General features: G+C 42.2%; 2 protein-coding genes across 4 annotated transcripts in view; one reads left to right on the top strand and one right to left on the bottom strand.

The window, feature by feature from the left end:
- The window catches only part of LOC143904369 (uncharacterized), a 74,596-nt gene extending 60,572 nt beyond the window's left edge, over window positions 1-14,024 (top strand). Inside the window, exon 3 of the mRNA XM_077418997.1 lies at window positions 12,320-14,024. Within this exon, the coding sequence (XP_077275123.1) occupies window positions 12,320-12,434 (115 nt within the window). The 3' untranslated portion in view covers window positions 12,435-14,024. The remainder of the gene's footprint in view (window positions 1-12,319) is intronic.
- Window positions 1-21,694, bottom strand: part of LOC143904367 (kin of IRRE-like protein 1) — a 360,894-nt gene that overhangs the window by 203,237 nt on the left and 135,963 nt on the right. The gene's annotated exons all lie outside the window — the stretch shown is intronic.

Here is a 21,694-nt window from a genome sequence, read left to right as displayed (position 1 = left end):
ATGCCCGACGGCGGCATATTGGTATTTGCTTGTCGCACGCGTCAATACCGTCACTTAACTAGCAAATATCCGACCTGAAGCGAGGTAGATAGGCGGCCAAACTCCCGGACCGAGCACTCCCACCTACAAATCCCGTGCTTGATAATGTCACCTATTGTGACTGTTCTGGCACAGACCGCGCGCTACAAACATCGGAGATCCGATGTTACAATGAATTTTAGTCTTGCCATCAAGTTGCTGAAACAATTAATGAGATGCGAGGGGTTCGCGGAAGTCACTACATTATTAAAATTTCTATTATATCAAATATATTAAATACCATTTATATTATAATAATACATAAAAATATATTTGATATCTGATATTAAAGTATCAAATTTATTTCCGTGTTATATTAATATTTCTTCAGTATCAAATACATTTATCGTTTTTGTTACAACGACTATACGTACAATAATTAATTTAATCTAAGTTTTAGCATAAAAACATAATTTCCTTCTTATATCTTTATTTTCAAAATTAAATTACCTTTTATCAATGAGTTACAAACACTCCGGAAAAAAATATCTTCTCTAATTAAACGAGCTTTCAGTTTTTTTCTGTAATGTATTAAAATGGATCGTTATATACTTTCTTCGCCAATTTATAAATTCTTTGAAGAATTCTTGGAAGAATTCTGTAACCCAAGGAAAAGTTACGCGTTCGAACGCTTAAGCGTGGAAATATAAGTTTCGACAAATGAACCCACGAGTTTGCCGTTTGACCGATACAAATGGCACAACACGGGTTATATCGGTGATTCCGCGAGCCAGCCTGTTTGCTTTCGCCGGCTTTACTATTCTATTTTTCCTCGGCAAAACAGGGTCATCTCGATCCGTATGTTCAAAGATGTCGGGGCAATTTTATTTCCCATATATGTGCACCGCTGCAGCACGCCGGAATAGTAACTGCAATAAGCGATTCCACTTGTTTCAAATACAGTCTGTGCACGTTGGTTTCGTTTTATTTCTTTCTTTCCACCGTAATTGCATCTCGTTACGCGCGATTATATAATCCTTAGTGCGATCCGCAACGTAGAAAAATCGACGATTAAGCCGGCCGAGAATTAAACAGCGAAGCGAGCAGTCGGAACGGCGAGTGCCGATTATTTTCGGCGTACATTATTTTCGAAGGGAATCTCGTTGCGCTCAATTTTTTTTGAAGAATAAAAGAAAGCCTGATATTTTTTTGCGCCCAATGTCGCGGGTTGGAGTACCAATCGAGTCGCTGAACACTGCCTCTCTTTCTCTCTCATTCATGGACGCGTGGAATCCGTTGATATTTCCGCTTTTTGCGAATAAAACATGTCAAATATGGATTCCGCGCGAATTCAACGATCGTCCGGATTCAGTGAGAGCGGCCGAACCGTTAAAAAGTTTTGTTCCGCCATTACGGTCACGCGATAACAGTCGATTCGCGTCAGCGCAACTTGCTGCCCAATGTTGCCTATCCTTTGACAGAATACCTCGTTTTCGAGCGCGGTCGTATGCTTCCTATCGAAAATAACGCGCCATTTCCGTCGCACCGATTAAGTCAGACGCGCGCGCTTTTAAATCCCCCCGGTCGCAACAGATTATAGCTTTAGTTTTGAGACGACGTATCTCGCGTGACGAATGTACAACGCGCGCGATAAACGGAGAACAATGCGGGACGCGGCGACAGATGTACGACAAACGGACGCGTTGTTATACGCGCCGACAGCGTTAGACTGTATTTGGCAACGACGACACAACACTCGGGCGTAGTTAAAACAAGAGGGGGGAGGGGCTAATTAAAACCGCGAATAATTGACCGCTCGGCGCTTTCCAATAATTCCATCGTCGGAGATAACGTCACGATTCGTTTTGCATTAGGCATAACGTCAGCGACCTTCCCGCGTGTGTCGCGTCGGCTATGCGTTCGACGCGTCCACTAAACATATACATTTTATCCGCGCGTTGATATCCGCGAAACCGCGCTGTGACGTCGCGTTGTGCCCGCTCGATTTTCATACATACGTATCGAATCAACTTGATGGACGTTTCAATAAATTATTTCCGACATTCAATGGGGAACTGCCCAGCCAGTTCTTTGGAATAAATCAATCTTATATAGTATATCATGGATATCGTAGCATGTCCCCAGTATTGTCATAATACTGCGATATAATTTGCCTATACTTCATATGGTCTGCTTCACATAGATTTAATTTGATATATAATTAAAATGATGTGTTATATTTACAATATTTACAACACCTATCGCGTAAAAAGCGAGTACAGAGTGCATAGCTTAGAAATAAAATCTTGAATAAAATGAATATTAACGAACAAAATATACTTGTTCACCATGTATCACGTATGTAGATATATTGATAGAAAGTTTAAAAAGTTTCCGGAATTTATCTTTAACTTTTCATTCGACACAGGAAACGCGAAATACGCTCGAGAAAGCATATATCCGTTCTTATTTTTTAATTAGTACACAATCTCGGAGGAACCTACAAGTTGCATTCAACTGTACGTGAATAAAATGGATAATACGTTATGTGAGATGTGTGCCTGCAATTTTCCATTATGGCGAACCGCAATTGCCGGAGTGAACATAATGAGCTTTTGTCGTTATCATGCGCTATCGTACGTCCTCCTGTGTAGCACAGTTGTAATTTTATGACAAGATAATACGCACGTTTAACATGCAAAAATTTACGACGTATGCGATATCGAAAATTATCTATTAATCGGCTGTGGCTATAACGCGATCGCGCTTGCATTGCCCGCGATCATTCATTCATGTGGCTCTAATTGAGAGTCACGTAGGCCATAGAAAACTCCACGTGGTTACAACATTTATTTCCCGCCGCGATATCTTTCAGATCGTGAGCGATAAGAGTCATTAAGCGTGACGAAGCGTCAAGAGTATCGCGGAGCCTTGACAATCTTGACATGCCGCTATTTGGAGAATATTTTACGCCAGGCGATGTATGTAGGTAATTAAAAAGGAATGAAGTCGATCGGCAGGCAGAGATAGAGGAGGAATGGGAAAACGCAGGTGATTCAGCATACGAGAATAACTTATATTATACGCGTTTCGTACGCGCGTATGAGATCGCCGCGTACAATTGTGCTGCGCCGAGAAGTTTCAGCGGAATTCCAAATGTAATTTCATCAACGTAAGTGCTCTGCAGCGGTACGTACATCTTCGACGTGTCGCTATTCTTGACACCGGCACGTTAAAAATACGCGCTATCGGATTATTTAATATCAGTCCCCCGCGCCACCGGCTGGGCGGACGAAGAAGATATACGGCTGTGAATGTACGGCAACGAGTAGTATGAATACGGGGCTACCTCAGGCGTACGATGGCGACGGCGCCGGGCGCGGCGAGTCGGTTACAGATAATCGCCACGGTCGTAGAAGTCAGGCCATTCGGACGCGAAATTGTTAACTTAATTCCACTCTCTAATTCAATTAACGCCACGCCTCCGTGCCAGACGTACCTACCTTCCTACCTACCAGGTAGTCCGCCGCGTGATTAAATGGAAAGTACTTTTGCGCGGGGAAGCGATCTTTCACACTTTCCACGTTTCCGGAGCGAGTAACGGGCGAACATGGCCGCACACATTTAGCTCGCGCTCCACATCCGACGGGTCTACCTTAGTAATCTGCCTCAGTGACGAGGTGCACCGCGCCGGGCATTTATTTCCGGCTCGTCCGTTTTGGTCGTTCTCGCGTTGCCTCAGCGTCACCGTGATGTTACGACACTGCGTCGCCGTCGCCGTGAGACGCGTTCGCCGCGCCGGACACTTCGAGAGCCATAACACGAATCATTATTCAACGGTACTCTCGACCGAAAATGTGCGATCCGAAAAATCCTTCTCGAAATGTATATTTCGAGCATGCCGATGTAAAAAAGTTGATAACTCTAATTAAGCGAGAGTTATGTTATTGCAAATTTTGTAATTATAATTCATTAATTTGAAATATATCAGGAAAATCGTGAAGGTCGTCGTGAAGTTACACAATGAACATTCGGAAAATTTGATTTTCTCGTCACGAGTTCTTCTTATCGTTAATCAATCCCTAATTGTAGCACTGTATACTAAATACATCATAAAGCTATATTATTAAACGTGTTTAAAATAAATTACTTATTTCCATTCATGTTTCTAAAATATGTATGCGTAAATTTGATTTTAAATGTTACGCAAAAAATGATTGCGACGAACACGAAAACATACATAATGTAAAACTTTTCAAAGCAAAACTATTTCGATGACTTGAAGCGAGCGTAATTTAATACAGAGGAAGTTTAGAGAAGGGGTGCACAGATTTCTGCGAGTGGAATTGTATTCAATTAAGGAGAAATCGGGGTCTTTAGTTGGATGAACTTGGCATACGTAACTAGCAGAAGATATTTACAAGACCGCATAAAGAAAGAAGAAAGAACAAATCGCTAAAGAATGGCAGTTTTACAATCAAAAGACCTTCGCGCTTTTAACTAATAATTCCACGTGCATATGCATTTCTATCCGTAGCAAATCGCTTAAATCGATCAAATCGTCAAAACCCCATTTTACCTTATACTTACATTTTATTCATTACAGTCGCGTACATCTGTTATAAAAATGTATTCAAGAAAATTCCTAAGCTTATAACGATATTAACGTTGTTATATATAAAAATCGATATCTTTTATACAACAACATAATTATATGCGCAGATACTATATTCCACGAATTCCACAGAGTATTGGCAATTTCAGGAAATCGATGATAATGCCTTATATTTCACGGATTGTTATCGCGCAGCATTCGCAAAACAATCGCAGTTTCTCGCAACCGGTGGTGCAAGGGTCTTGTCCGTTATTAGAAGGACGATCCCCGTCCTTCTTCGAGAGGGGTAGGCTGCGAGCAAAACCGTTCGAACCGTGCATCGGTTAAGCCGAGAATGATTGCCTCTAATTTCTACCGGGGAGGGCCGCAAGAAACTTCCCAATGCTTTCAACATGCTCCCTGCTAGCTGGTATCAGCTAGCACCCAGACATCCACCCCCGGCTTTTTGCTATCGGCTATACGAAGGCGCGCGATCTACGTGACTGCGTTCGACGCGAGCTTCGAAACGGTCAGTTTCATCCGACTAATTCGCGCGATAAACGGGAATATTGCCGACGTGATCGAGAAACGCGGTAAGAACCACGAACGTTTCTTCCAGAATTAACGGTGATTTATGACTAATTTCCTAAATAATTTCAAATTTCCGCCGAGCGAAGGCGAAACTGACCATCGGAAAGCATTTCAAAGCCAGCTAAATTTATACGACACGTATACTTTATTCGTTTCAGTGCTACATATACAACTATTTGAAACTAAATGTCCGTTTACTGTGTGCGACAGAATCTTCTCATGTCTCATTCATTGAAAGAGAATTATAACACCTCTTTATATAAATAAAATTTATCTTAATCGCTTATGTGTAATTACATAGAATTATATAATAAGGAGGTAAAACAAGATAGTAAGAGCGATATATAGATTGCGAGATTATCTCGGTCAAAGCAATCCACAGCGTCCTTTCACTGTTAATACATTGCACAGAAGAGATTATATACGAGAGTTAATTATACTCACAATCAGTTATACTCTCATAAATTTAATGGATGGCCATTTTGAAAACAATGATGTAATCAAGATATAAAATTATATCTCGATCTCGATGTGTTATTGGAGTACGTTTCCCGTTGTAATCAATAAATGCAATTAATTCTACGCTACGTTTCCTCGAAAGCATTATTGTTCTCGTTCCTCTTCTGTTTCTATATACCGATTTATACATTACAAACAGCTCTCGAAAATACTTATAGTAATCTACTTCGGTAATGCCGTTTAATAATAATCCGATTTCAACTGTGCAACAAAGCGATCGATTATTCGGTGTATTAATACTGTCCTACACATCTTTGCGATCAATTAGCAAGGACGCATTGTGCCCACAATACGCCTGGATTACCCGCATCCGGATCCAAGGAGCGACATCAGCCCTGTCAATGTAGTCGCGTTTGACTTGGGTTGTAAAATGAAACGGTCAGACTCATCAGACTAATCCTCGTGATAATCAAGAGTCGAGTACTTCGGTGAGCTTAATTACGAGGGTCGGTGCACGCAATTACGCGTTTGTTACTACATACGAGCCCGGCTTTGCGAACGCGTTTTCAGCTTGTTGGCCCTCCCGCTCGAATAAATATTTCATCGTGCCACTCTGCGGAACGTGAGTTTTCCACGTCAATTACCGCAATGGGATTTGAAACTTAAATGCGCACAAATCGAATCTGATATGATCCTTACGACAAGTTTGGCGAGTACGTATCGTATCCCCAACTTCGGCTACCGAAGCGTTACGATGGCGCATTTCACGTTCCATCGATGGTATCAAATTAGCGTCTTCAACGCGCATAATTCGATTTGGCTTTGATTTGATACAGTCGTGATATTACGGTTTATTGGCAGCTCGTATCAAACGCTATAATTGAAATAGGTTACGCATCACATGTCTCGAATTTGATTACCAATTAATCGTGCGTTTTGCGTTGCATCAACCGCTGCTACTTAACATTAAATTAATTTCCCCTACATTGATGTATGTGTGCTCGACTATAACGCTATATTCACTCTTGCCTAATTGTCACACGGAATAAATCTCAAAAGCCCCACAAATATTTTACCGAAGTAACCCGGGTGAGCGAAAAGAATATAGCCTCGTGGCATAATCGCTGCGGCAACCCCTTCTCCTCCATCCTTACCTCATGAACCAAAGTTCGTACAGAGGCGTCGAATCTTCCGAGGAGAGAACAAGTTTGTAAGAATCGTCGGGAACGAGCTGCGATGAAAGTTTTCATCAAGGAGCATCGTATGCTCGCGCTGCAATGTCGCATTTTAACACCTTACGTATATTCATACGCCACTCCGTGCCGTGCCGACGAAGGAGAGCGAGGAGGTGCGGCTGTCGTTGGGGATGTAGGTCGGATTCTTAAGGCGCCAGCCGGCCGCCGCCGTTGCCGCTGCGGCGGAGAACTTGGAACAAGTCGAGCAATCTGGAATCGAATGGAGTTTCGGGGACTTAGCCGAGTGAAAAATTGCTAGAGGCAACTTTCCTACGCGATGTGCCTTATTCCTTGGGCCTATTAAGCGACTCAACAAGTACGACTCCAGTTTCCAGTAACGGTCTCGTTGCTGCGCTTTGAATGCGGGATCGCGGGACGCTCCGTCGCGCGATTCCATCGAATATTCGAAATGGAAAATCGTGAGGAGAAAGGAACGGGAAAAATCGGTGAAGAAAATTGTTTGTATCGCGCCGCTGCTTGGAAACCTACGTCGTGGATAGTCTCGTCGAGGAACGTAAACAATCAGAATTGCGGAGAAGCGAGCTCCATTCGCTTCGCGTTGCTCACTTTCCAAATAAATTTACGAACCAGTTCAGGGTGATAATACCAGTGTTTTGTAATTTGGCTAATCCCATTTATTTCGTGGTTCCTCGACGCAGACAAATCCACGGGTGAATAACAAAGGTTAATGTAATGTTGATGCTGATAAACAAAAAATGAATGTTGCAGAGCTTTTTCCGAGATATACTTTCGCTTACGTAAAATAGACTTAAAGTAGAATTATGAAACGCTGGAGGAGAGAGTACAAGTGAAATTTTAATTTCTCGAAATTATAGTCGTGCCGCGGCTGCGCTTTCCGCAAAAATAATCCGCCTAATCTCATGCCCTTTGCCTTCCTCCCACTTGCCGTCTCCTCTTCCAGCATTAAAATTCTCCACCGGCGGAGTTCCGATTTAACGAGTACCTACGTACCTACCTGTCCTTCATTAACGTATCTCACTTTCTATTCCGTAAATGTTTTCGCCATCCTAACGAGTATTACTCGGCCCCTGGTTGGGGGAAGTTTTGCAATAAACATGCGCCAGAGTGGCGCACAAAGCGCAAGGCAGGGACCGTAAATTTTCGACAGTTTTAAAGGCAAATGTAGCTAAGAGCGGACGTAGCCAGGTAAGCGTCAGAGTGCATACCTCTCCCGCTTCGGTCGTCAACGCCCTCCGTGCACCGTGGGAGCCGTGTCGGAGAAAGGGAGCGAAAACGACGTACTTTGACCCGTCGCAGAGTTCGAAGTTCTCTCCGTAACACCGCCGTATGGAAGAGCATGCTTGCTATGGAAAGAGTACTAAAGGTTAGACCAGGGTGATCTCGAGTGCGGCAGCTCGTCAGCCGTAAAGCTTTCCCGAATCTCGTAAGCGCGGCTCATGTCGATTAGGAGATCGTATCGAGTTTCCTGTGCTAAATTAAAACGAGATCTTCGGCGAAACGTCAAATATAATTCGATTATAAGTTTCTCGGTTCTCCTACGATATTTGCCTCTTTACTAGTTTATAAATACAAATATATAATATATTCTTTTTGCATACTATATAATAAAAATAGCGTTTAATTCCATTACATTCTGTCCACAACTCCACAAAATAATAGCTATTTGTGGACAATTGTTGCAGTAACTTCTCGATTGATATTCTGGGTATGTATTTAGAGCGTAGCGCAGATATTTTTTACAGAATATTATTTTAAACAGTTATTTGGCTCTGATTTGAAAAAAATCAAAATCACAATTGTAAATAACGACATCGAAATGGATGAAGCAAAAAATAATTACGCATCGCTGCGCGGATCAACGTTGTTTTCGATCCTCATTCGATCGCGCGTGCACAGTCAAGAGCCACATTATAATCGCAAATACGCGCCATTGATAAAATTTAATTAATTGATCGCTCCGTCTGCCGTGTCAATATATTTTAATTAACATCGCCCTTTAATTGACCATGTAGACGTCGAAAATTTGTGACGCGCGTAAAACTCTCTTCGCCAAAGCAGCGGAAAGCGCACGGAAGGTCGACAATTATTTCCGATCGGTTGGGCCGCAGACGGATGCGATTGGCATCATTGATGGTATTGCGGAGGCCCGGCCATAAGAGAACACCGGCCGAAGTGGGGATAGGGAGGCTTTCGCAAATTTGAATTCGAATCTACGAGCCAAAGAGCCCGACGAGTGAAGTGCTCGGTACATTCCACCCTCGAACGTACGGATAGCGTAGGAAGAGTGCGAGAGGCAGAGGTGGAGAAAGGGATGAGGGGGATGAGTCGAAATCCACTTCGACGGTAATTGCATGTTCGGAGTTATCGCGAATCTACTGCTGCCGCCGTGCGCGATAGAGGGTCCGGTTCGAGGATCCCCGCTTTCGACATGCGTTTTGCGTTATTGATCGATCGGTCGGATGACGCGCGCCGCGCCGCGCCGGCACCTTCTTGCGAGCGAACGAGATAACCCCTGAGTAATTAGCAAAATTACGAAGGACGTGATTCGAACGGTCGATCGGAGATTTGCCGCGCGAGGCGGCCGTGGCCGTTGTAAGCACGGACGGAAATAAAACGCAGAGTCACTTGAAAGCGATATAATATTTTTAAATCGCATTTTATTAAAGCAAAATTGGCATTCGCATAAAAATTCTTATAACTGGATCAAATCTATCGTTAACGGGAAAAAGCAGAAAAATTGTGAAAAAACCCGTGGAAGCAAAAACTTGCATTTTATTTCTGTTTTTATTATTTTCATTATTGACAACGGTCGCTAGAGTTCCTGAGCAACTATTCAGATCTTGATATCTGGAAAACAAAGTGATAATTCCGTGCGGTGAAAACGTGGTTTGAGACAACTTGTTTCCACGATTCACGCGCTTTCTTTTTTTCATCTTGGAGCAAAATCCTTGGGATTTAGCCGCGAATTGTCACCGCGACTGGTTGGTGGTGTAGCTATCGCGACGCCACGATCTCGCTGAAGAGAGATAGCGGTTAGAGGACTTCTTCTTGCTCGAACAAGCCGCGCGATCTTCGCCGCGGGAGCTCCCAAGCGAGTTCGATGCACGGCACATCGTTGATCCCGCGAAATCCACGGAAGGAGATCCCACGGAGCCCATAACTTTTACCCCCTCGAATTGCTCTTCCGTAGTTTTCAGATCCGAAGCGCGATACCTCCTTGCGCCTCGCGCCTCGCGCTTCGCGCTCGTTAACCCACATCGGTGCATCAGATGCCGATGTTGGAGAGAGAGAGAGAGAGAGAAGCGCGTAATTTCTCCTCTTCCGTCATTAAAGGAGCTTTAAGTCGCAACGAGCGGCCAAGCCGCAATTCGAGTTTCGCGATTAGGCTTAATCACGTACCAATCGAACCCTAACCAGGCTGGGTTGCGGCTAAACGAAACTTCCGTTCGGTCATTGCAACCCCGATCGATTAATAGGCTTAGGCTATTCACGGGATAGGTATAGACGTTTTGAACAACAAGAGAGCAATCGGCCGATGAAACTATATACATTCAAATCGAACTTCCATTTGAATCGTAATTGCGAAATTGATGTTATTAAAGGTTGAAAGAGGGAAAGAGAAAGAGAGGAGGAGAAATGAGAGAGAGAGAGAGAGAGAGAGAGAGAGAGAGAGAGAGAGAGAGAGAGAGAGAGAGATAATTAATAATCTATTATTTTGTGTGCGTAATAGTACAATTCCGCATAGAAAACAAGATACGAAATTGTCTATGTGAACAGTATGATATACGATACGATAATACGGTACCAATAACGCGTTAAACGTCCAATTACAAGCCTTTCAACAAATGTCGAAGTGCTCGCGTACGACGGTCGTAACCGTTGCGTGCGCGAGGATGTAGTCGGTATTTTTATTGGTCTTCTAAGTACAAGGCAATCTGCGCGCGCTCGCTGCGGGGATGTTGGGGTCTCGAAGCAGTTCAAATATTACGGATGAAAACACCCGGAGCACGAGGTTCTTCGGTTGTGTGCTCGGTTCTTAAACCCGGCATCGAAGTCACTAAGCTCGGCGAGGACCGCAAAGACAATATTATCTCGGGGAAGTCCTGGCGATGTTGTCCCGCTTATAGCCCTCGAGCTATTTCGATATACGTACGCTCTTCTTGATTTTTAGCAAAACTGCTGGAGGATGTGTTCCTCCATTAATGGAGAAACACTGTCTTCGATTTTTTAAATTGCACCTATAGTTGGTTGCCACATCACGCGTTTACTAGCCGCCTTTACGTGCTCCGCAGCCTTTTAATGCGATATGGTGGATGGTCACTTATTAAATAAACAGGAGTGTTATTGAATGTGCATCTTCCTCAAGATGTTATTTCCGATATGAGTCGCTGGAAAAAAAACACGAAACGCATTAATGTTTTTTCTCTCTCTCTCTCTCTCTCTCTCTCTCTCTCTCTCTCTCTCTCTCTCTCTCTCTCTCTCTCTGCTCTTTCTCTCTCTCTCTCTCTCTCTCTCTCTCTCTCTCTCTCTCTCAATTACGCGATTAATTTAAATAATATATATTTTCTATATATCTTTTAGTAGCAATAAAAATAATATGTATCAAGTATTTTGTGCGTTCAGTGAATGCACACAGCAAAGTTTCAACTCATACTCTTTGATAGTCTTGATACGTATTTTTAATAAATCATCGAATTCGTTAAATTCGCGTGGATTCGCCGACGTGAAAATGGAGGTGCTTATTCACGCGTACGATGGCGAACGTTGAACTTAACGAGGCACAGTAGGTAGACGTTCGCAGAAGAAGAATCCATGTAACACGCTATCGATCATAAAAATTGCAGGTTCACAGAGATATCGGTTCGCGTCGGCAACCGGAACCGAGGAGAAGGGACAGCGAAACGACGTCCGGGTCCGAGATAGATGGCGGATGTAAAGCCAGATTTAATAAGCTGTAAACCGATTTATACTTTCGCGTGGTAAAATCCGCTGCGAAATAATCACGCGGCCATTAAATATTTCAGGCTATTCTGACCGCGGGCATAGCTTGAGTGGCGTGCATGCCGCGTGCATCATTTATGTACGACACATGCGATATACACCAGGCGTTTATAATCCTCACCGCGCGCGGAGCTTAGTGGAGAGTACAATAATGCGCCCATTACTTACACACGCCGTGATCGTATCGCGCTTTCCGTTCGATACCGACATAGAGGAAGGAAGAGGAAACCGTTGTACGCGTAACACGTGAACGCGATCATTTTTATATCTCTTTCGCAATCCGACGCAATCCCGCGTCGCAAATTCCAGAGATAAACGCAATAATACGCCCTTCTGCTAATGGCGCAGATGATTATCCCTCGGAATCTTTTCATAACGGTACTTTGAAGATCGCGTCGATATTTAATTAAATCCGTGATTACGCCTTCTTTTGTTTCAGGAGAACGTCGTGCTGGAGATTCAAAGAAGAAAATTTATTCTTTCGGAATATTATACGCCCGTCTCGTATATTATGTGCATATCTATTGATATTATACGTACATAAGAGACGCTAAGGGCTGCGCGCCATTAGAATTCCGGCTGTACAAGGAAGGACACTTAGAACCGAGGATCGGAGCTTGGAGCATCCTACAAATCTTACCGCGAGGGCCTCAGCTTCCGGTTTTGCGGAAACACGCTCGCAACGATGGCCGAACGATGTCGTCCAAGAGCTTTTCCACGTTCCCCCGGGCATCGCGGTATTATTGGATCGGCGCATGTTCGGCGATTCTATCGGCATTTCCGTGATTATTCCGCGGCTTTCTCGATTTTCCTGTCGGGTGATAGCGCAGAAAATTCCCGCGAAATAACGAAATGGCGAGCGTCAATGTATCTCGTTAAATAAGCGAAATATTTTAGAGGCATCGAGTTAGTGTGCGAATGCACAGTTCGACAAAATGTTATCTTTTTATTGTCATCCACTAAACTTGTAATTCTCTCTTCGATGAGATGCTCTTCATAAAATTAATAAAATGAAAAAAAAAATATTACACTATTATTAATCCATCGTTTTAGTCTTTCTTTCATACAACCTTCTTATAGTCAATTTTCTTAGCTTTTGTGTGTAATTAATCAATAATAATTTGTGTGTAAGATATTTATGAGTTTAATGAAAGTACTACTGAGACTGCAATATCGCAAAAATTGGATGTTACAGTTGTTGATTATGGAATAATATTGTTTCTTCATTTTGATGGACTTTTCTGTAGGTAATATCGTGATCTCAAATCTCTCTCTTCCCTTTATTCACTATCTCACCGCAGCACGCGCTAATATAATCCAATACTTAGCGCCGACTTTCCGCAGAGTTCTTAATTGCGAATGGAGCTAATGAAGACAGCGGAGAAGCGTTAATCGGTGCCACTTTATATATACATAGTATATCAATTTATCTTAATAAAAACTTCCTAGCATGGTTAAGAGAACAGATCGATTTAATGATTAACGTAATCACATTACTTTACTCGGAACACAATTAAAAATTTAAATCCTTAATAATGTAACGCAATTTAAGCTTAAACTAACAAGAATTGGATATTATTTCAGAGGAGCAATGTTAATTTAACGCGATATTGCCGATCAAATCAAATTTTAATCATGCTATCGAACGCATCATTTTTTAAATAAATTATCATGGAAATAAAAAGTACGCCGCGCGAAATTTTTCCTTTTGGCAAAACAATCGAGGACTTTTTTCAAGTTGGACACCCGACCATTTCCAAGTTTCCGGTAGTCGCGAAACTTATTTACCTTTGGTTTTAACGGGCAGTCAAGACGTTATTAGAGAATTCGTAGCTTCTTCGCTGACGACTTACGGCAATATTCCTCGTGAGTTAATTCGGCTGTTAGCGCAGACTACCCGCCAAAAAGTTGCGGAGCTCGGACGAAGTTGATGAAGAGGGCGGGGGAACGTTGGCCGAAGCTACCTACGCGACAGTTTGCTTATTTAAGCTTAGCTTAAGCAAAGCTCCCGAGTTACCGCGGAATGAGCGAAGGAGGAAGCTTGGAGAGAGACAGAGAGAGAGAGAAAGAGAGAGAGAGAGAGAGAGAGAGAGAGAGAGAGAGAGAAATAGTTTGACAACAAGTGCGTATAGTACTGGATCGAAAACTTTCGATTCACCAATAACCGCCGCAATCTTACTTGCGTGCTTAATCATACATAATCACGAATGTACATCTGATATCAAAATTTTTCTACTAGATAATCAAGAAGGTTTGTGCAATATCAAGGATTAAACGATAATAATGTTGGAAGAATTTACAAAATCTATAATATCTATACTTTCGACACAAACTGGCTGACTTATCCTTTTTTCGCGATTAATTCTTGCAAATATATTTCTAACAAGATAATGCAAGCTATCTTGGTTGCCTAATCAGAGAGAGTTCCAGTTAAGTGAGCCTTCTAAGAAATAAAATCACAGGGATAAATTCAGCGATTTTAGGTACATTCCTCTCTCTCCCGTTCTCTCTCTCTGTCTTTTTCGTCAAATTCTATAATCTGTTAATTATTATTTTTCTTTTGTGATATTATATTGCGTTTTTTATTACTTAAATGTAGCAAACTCTTCAGATAAATTTCTATCATTAATTATAATTCATGGTTTTTATTAGAACGAGCAAATTAAAGAATATTATTTCTTTGCACAAAACAAAGAGATTGCGTCAAAAGATTGATTAATTTCGAAGTCGTATGAAAACATTTGATTTTATAAGAAAACGTTGCAAGGAGTATTTATCATTTTCGACTTGACTTTTGAAAATGTAAGAATCTTCCAAAACTCATATTTTGGAAATATTTATATTTTTATAAACTTTTGTTCTTCTAATAAAAATTCACAAAGTCATTTTTTTGGTTACAAAGTCATTTTTATCTATCTAACTCTTCCAAATTTAGCTACTGAAATGTGGACCCGCGAAACGGAAGGTACGCGATCAAATTTCCGTTGTCACGTTGACGCGGAAACGGCCGGTATTGACGTGGCTTCCGCGGTTTTTCTCGCGAGCAGTCGTCGCGACAGTTACAACGGACAAAAGAAGAAAACGCGAAGGGATTGAAAAGGAGGTAATGCTGCGATCTTGGAAATTCTCCCCCTCTTTTTATCGGGTCGCCTCGCGCTTTGCGCTTTCAGCGTCGACTGTAATCAGATGTCCGGGGTGAATTCAGAGAAGCCGCCGCGCGACGTTCTCCTGGAACGTACTAAAAAAGAACATGTACATACGAGCACGGCGTCGACCGGTGTCGGTTTTCCGCGTGCAGCCTCCAGTAGCTGCCAGTAGCGACGCGACGCGTCTTTAGCCCTTTCTTCGTGAGCCTTTGACGTCCGTGTATTTCCGCGTCGGCGGCGTAACCGCGCGCTCGTAGCGTTTCGCTATTTCTTCTTGACGTAAGATGGGATTTGCCGTATTCAAGCACGGGAGGGTGCCTTTTAGATCTCTTCTTTTATTCTCTCTCTTTCTCCGTTTCTCTTTCGTCCTTTTCCTTTCGCCGTCTTACCGCGACGTTTGCGCGAGAGAATTACCGCGTGTTTTTTATCCCGCGCTTCTTACGCGTGGGACTCGTAATTCCTCCTTTCATTAGGCCTCTGTTGCGTTGTTACTGACACTCTGATTTATATGCCATTAACTATTGTATTTAAAATCGTGCGTATCTGACAGCTGCAGCACATATAAATATGTAAAACGAAATCGCCGGAGTTGAGATAAATGAGAAAGTTTATCCCACGAGACGGGAGAACATCGCGGTCGAGGATGCTTTCCTGCATCGCGGACCGCCGGTGTATATTAACCAATAAACAGGGTCGCGGATTTAACGGCGGCAATATGCTTTTTTTACGCGACACTTCCATTTTTCCTGACCGAGCATTAAAGGCGACGCGTGTATAAAACCGATGGATATTAGCGGCGCGTCGCACGCCCTGAGTTATGCGTCCCCAGTAAAAAATAGGGAGAAGCGGGATGTAAAAAAAAAAAAAAAAAATGAAAAGAAAGACGGAGGGAGAGAAGAGAGGACTATTTGTACAGGCTGCCCCATAACGACGGGCTCGCCTTAACGCTCATAACGTGCAGGTGCATAGAGAACGACTGTCCTGGAAAATACGAGCTGGCGTGATGCCCTGTGCGGATTAGAGAGAGATATATACACACACACACATATATATATATATATATATATATATATATATATATATATATATAGAGAGAGAGAGAGAGAGAGAGAGAGAGAGAGATCCTCGGAACAGAAATTTGATTCATCTAATTGTAAGTGAAATACATTGAGAGTATTATACAACTATATAAAATAAATTCATGTCTTCATACATTCATATATTCGTGTACTCATTATACGAGCAATACGTTGTCCGAGTTTAATCATTGGTAAAATATAATCCAGTTACGATCTTTAAGCGCCGATAAGACCGATAAGACAGCGACTTATTAAGCATGAAACAACAATAAGGATTATTCCTGAATGCAGGAGGCTTGGAATGACAAAGCAGTGTTTGCGCGCCGATGCGCTACGTGCGATAACTTCGAAATTTGCGCTTCGGCGTGCGTGCTTACGTAACATCTGAACGCTGCGTCAAGGCGACAAAGCCGATAATTGCATTGTTAACTGCCAGGATAACAATCAATCCAGTTTGCGTTTCGTCGGTCATTATTTTATCCGTTAATGGCAAAGTCGACCCGCGCGAATATTTTAACCATGCCGAGAGACCGATGCTGCCTGGAGAAATTCTGGCAGTATTCTCCGGTGTCTAACTACCATGAAATTGTGTGCATAAGTTAATTAACGAGCGTATCACGCGAACGAGGACGAAAAGTATGCCAACCATAGCTAATAATAATCGTTTTGCGAGCGATGCATGAGCTCGCAACAATGCTCTTTAGATATGTTCTTGCAGCAGGAAATTGTGCCGTTTCTTAACATTATGGCAAAACAACAATACACAATGAGATACAAATGGAAACACAAATGATACAGAATGCTACCGCGTCTCGCTAATTGACATGCATAACATACGTGAACTATTTACGGCAGAATAGTAGCATAAGAAAGAAAATCCGATGCAGCATCTCAGTAAGAAAAGATCGTATTATTTTTTACACATTTTTTTAACATTCACAGATCGTTTTTTTCCTGTTACTTATATTTTTCTCTAAATCCGAGAAAATCCATTCCATCGTAACCAACGAAATCATTTTTACAACAAAATCAATCGCGATAAACTTATCTCAACAGCGCGTTCATATGCAATATATTTGTCCAAAAAAACCTTGAAATTCTTATCGTTACTGTCATTAGTTGCGCGTTCAATTAAGATAATTAATTCGACACTCCATTTTCATATTCTATTTGCATATTCAAAAAATAGCGCAGGGCTTTACGTTTTTGAAATTAATAACGCAAGTAGCTACCGTCATAGAATTTTCGTTATTATATTATATTATATTATGTTATATTATATTTGCTATATTATTTAAAATACTCAATTATAATTACACAATTATAAATATAACTGTCAATTTGCACTTTTCATTATTTGTATTTATTTATAAAACTAAACTTCTCACATTAAATGATTACGATATTAAAATACTTGAACAAATTCTTTTCGTAAATAAAGAGATTCCAAAAGTATCTTGTGCTATAGATTTTCAATGTATTCTGTGATAGCGTCTCGTAATGGCGACGAGATCTCGTGCACGATTGTGGTATAATACATTCCATTTAGGTGAACCGCGCGGTATCCCTTATAAATTGAATAGCCAAACACGTTTATCCCATATGATGTTAAACCTATGCAGAACTTATACTTACAATTATTAAATATGCAGATTCTCTCTACTCATCGAATGAATCCAATTACCGCATACTGGATTAATAAACCAGCGAAAAACATAAGCAATTAGCAAGATATCCGTTACGTTAAGTTATCCGTTATCATTTAAAAGTTGAATAATTCTTAAGTTTCGATTAGTTGCAATGTTGTTTATCATTCTATTTAATAAAAGGCATTTATTTTCTGCATCCCGGCTATAAATTGAAATGTTTAATTAACCCAATTGATCTAATCTAGTTTAAAAGTCATACCTAATTATTGGATGAGCACAGTATTCGTTGCTTTATCAATTAGCTCGTTATATTTAGAAAAATATCCGACGTAGAGCGTAATATTTTTGGACGCAGTAAGATTAGGAATAATGTTACGCGTCATAATAATATTAATGTGTGAACAAGAATTACGCGAGTAGAAATGTGGAAAAATAGTATGCCGTTGCTCCTTTTCTTTGAGAAAACCGTACGGCATTCAAGCATTCTATGTCGTTGATTACTGCAGCCTTACCACTGACGACTCTCTTTGCAGTTCCGAATAGTAATTCCCGCGTTCCCGCGTTCTCTCTCTCTCTCTCTTTCTCTCTCTCTCTCTCTCTCTCTCTCTCTCTCTCTCTCTCTCGCTCGCTCGCTCGCTCGCTTCCTCTTCTCGTAAGTTCTCAGAGTGTTTACTCATATCCCCGTAGGGAAGTTTTAGACTTCATGAAGTGGAGAGACAAACAAACGCTCAGAAAAGATAAGAACTTCGTTAATATATGCATTACTTGTACGCGCTAATATCTCATCATCCATTTTACTTGGCGCCCGATTCTTCTTCGCTTGTTCTTTGTTGTTTCTCCTTGCACCGCCGCGCCATGCTGATAAATGGATTGCAAATTGCACGTGATAAAGTAGTAAAAACTTTAAGCGAACAAAAAAAACTAACGATAATTGTCAATCGCCGTATGTATTGCCGCCAGAAATGCGAAGACGGATGATAGATATGCAGTCGATATCCGCTTCGTTCGCAATGTAGTATATACGAAAAAAAAAAAAAGTGACGAGCGGGTAAAAAAACATGTTCCGACAACCTGTCTCGCGTTTACATTCGTTTTATTTCGTAGATAATGATTTTTTATAGTAACAAACGGAAAGAAAAGCGGGATAGGGCGGTGGAGGGCAAGGATAGGGATGTAATACCCGTCCTTATTTTCAACTATATTTGACAGGGTTCAACGAACCGGAATCTCATTTTCTTTTGTATCTTATTAACGATGAACAATCGTCCACTTAACGAACGCGAACGCGGTCGCGGTTCGGGCTTTATTTTGCCGCCGTAATATGTGTTTTGTCATCGTGACGATGGCATCATTGCCCACGTAACACGCGTTTTATAAAATCACGGTCCATTCTTCGCCGCTTTTACGACGGGAAATTTCGCAGCGAGGTTCGACGCGGCGCCGCGTCATCGGCTTGTTCCGGGTGGAGATGATTATCGATCTGGTCGGAATTACTCGATCACGCGTGGGTTTCTTCGAGCATTCGATTCGCGCGTAACGTCTTCGGGCGTATAGCATATGACGATATGACAACTGGCACGTGTACCAACCGGAAAAAAAGACAATGACAAGGAAAAAAAATACCGACACGTGTATAAAATAAAAATAAAACGCATTTGCGCAAATAGCGTGGTGCGTCATCGGGGAAAATGCATTCAAAAGACACCTGGTGCTAACGAGGAAGATGAGACGGCGCTCTCGTGTCGCCGAACAAATGAGCGCGGGAACAAAAGAGCGTCGTTCTTTCCCGACCCGTCTTAGAATTAAGATAAACGAACGTACACTCGCACTCGCACACACCAATCCACAGAAAACTCTTAAATTGCTCGCAAGAAACGCAAGAGCCGCTTTTTCGTCCGTAGTACTCGGTGTGCCGTCTGCTGGTTTGGACAGCGTCTTAAAGAGAGGCCGTCTAAGCCCGATTAGATCCGTGGCTTGTGCGGACGGAGAAGAAAACTCGAGGGTGCAAGACGCCGCGGAAATTACCGTCACAGACCGTTGGAGGTCATGCGTCAGTGCCTAAGGGGATTAACGAGAGCGGTCGAGCCGAACTTACGCGCTCCCCGCGAAGTCGGTAGTAAAAATAGAAAGCGAGACTTTTTAGCATTTGCCCGTGAAACCTGCAGCGAGGCCAATTGAAAATTACGATCACAAGTTGACTCATGCGGAAGCGCCAGTATTTTTATGCATGTCCTTCCATCATCGTTTCACTTAAAGAACACGCTCGTAGACACTCGAAGCATTTTATGTATCGATTATTCATGTTGAATTATTGCTCACAGAGTTTATATTAAAAACAAATCTGTTAATATGTTAATATATGTTAATGTATGCCGTTATTCTATATTCTATATTCTCTTTTGTGAAAAGAACTAATATAGTCCAAGGGGAAGATGATAAAATATCTCTTTCCAGAAATTATTTCGCCCAGCGTGAAGATGAGGAGAGAAACGTTTCCCAGTCGACCGATAATTTTCTAATTACATGGATCCAAACGAAGTTAAGCGGATTTAATAAAAACGAGAGCAGCTATAAATTAAATATTTTAAGAAGCAACGGGAATTTTCTCAAAATTCCTCGAGAATCTCGCGTGTTATCGTTCTCCACGTGCGACTTATTCAAACACCGCCTGTCAAAAGCGACATCAGGAACTTCGTTCCACTTAACGCATTACGGCGACGTTAATGAAAGCGGGTCTGTTTACTCTTCTCACACCTGCGAGCGGGAACGTGCACGGTGCACGTGGATGCGTTATAAATGCACAAGCGTCAACGCGTCGGTGGTGCACGCGTTGACGAAGTTTATCGGAGGCCTCCGCTGCGTTGCGTTGGTCCGTCACGGCGGTCGCGAGAAACTGGAAAAAGAGCCGGAAGTCCTATTGTTCGTCAGCGTAGCAAAGTTTCCCCCCCCCTCCCGGAAATATGATTCTCGCGCACGCTGAAACGGCGCGAATTCGCCGTAAGAAACGCGCGGAATTAACGCTCCTCAAGGTTCGTCCGGGACGTCTCACGGCGCGGCGCGGCGGCGGAAAGCCAACCGATCTGGCTGATTTAGCATCGCGAGCGCTTCCGTCGTCGCGGTAGATCGCAAAGATAATCGACACGCTCAGTGACACGGAACGCATTAAAAGATCTGTTCGGCGAAACTCGTTGAATTGTCTCGAGCAGGCGCGACGATTTTTCTCTCGCGACTCAGTCGATTGTCCGAGCTGCATAAATCCGAGACCGACTTCGCGGCAGGCGTATAATTTCCGAAAGCGATTTTGTGCAGGGTAACGATCGCGCGAGTACGCGGACGAATTACGCGCCAGCTGCGCCGCGGTTTCTGCCGTTTTTAAAGCGTCGCGCGAGCATACTGTTATTAATACACTTTCTCACCAATATGAAAAATATTCCCAATTACGCAACATATAATAAATTGCTTATATACAAACTTATCTTCTTTTTATCACTTTCAAGTGCTAAATTGTTATATCCCGATATAATGATTATGTTGCACTGTATAATTTATGTGTTTCTAACGTAGCAAAGTTAACATGAGGATTCCATTAAGCTAATTATGTTAGTTTCGCGGAATCAACTCTACGTACTTAGAGACGGATGGCAATAGTCAAATAAAAGCTTTCCGGAGCTTTGACATTGTTGCCGGGGCATAATTTTTCAGAGCGCTCTAACATTCTGATAACAATTATTAACTCTGCAATCCATCGCGTCTTGGAAATCTAATGGATTTTTGCGAGAAATCCGATAACGCTATCACTCGCGCGTTTGCGTAATGCATGTTTTTTTCAACGAATCGGCGTCATAAAATTTCAGCTGATCTCCCATTAGAGGCATCGCGAAATATCAGCATCGCCGATTTGCCTTTGATCTCGAATGCATCAAACGCATACAATCGGGCG

The sequence above is a fragment of the Temnothorax americanus genome, unplaced genomic scaffold, assembly GCF_048541705.1.
Source record: "Temnothorax americanus isolate GAGA-0224 unplaced genomic scaffold, ASM4854170v1 Scaffold51, whole genome shotgun sequence".
Lineage (NCBI taxonomy): Eukaryota > Metazoa > Arthropoda > Insecta > Hymenoptera > Formicidae > Temnothorax > Temnothorax americanus.
The sequence above is the reverse complement of the archived record's forward strand: the minus strand, read 5'-3'. Positions and strand labels throughout refer to the sequence as shown.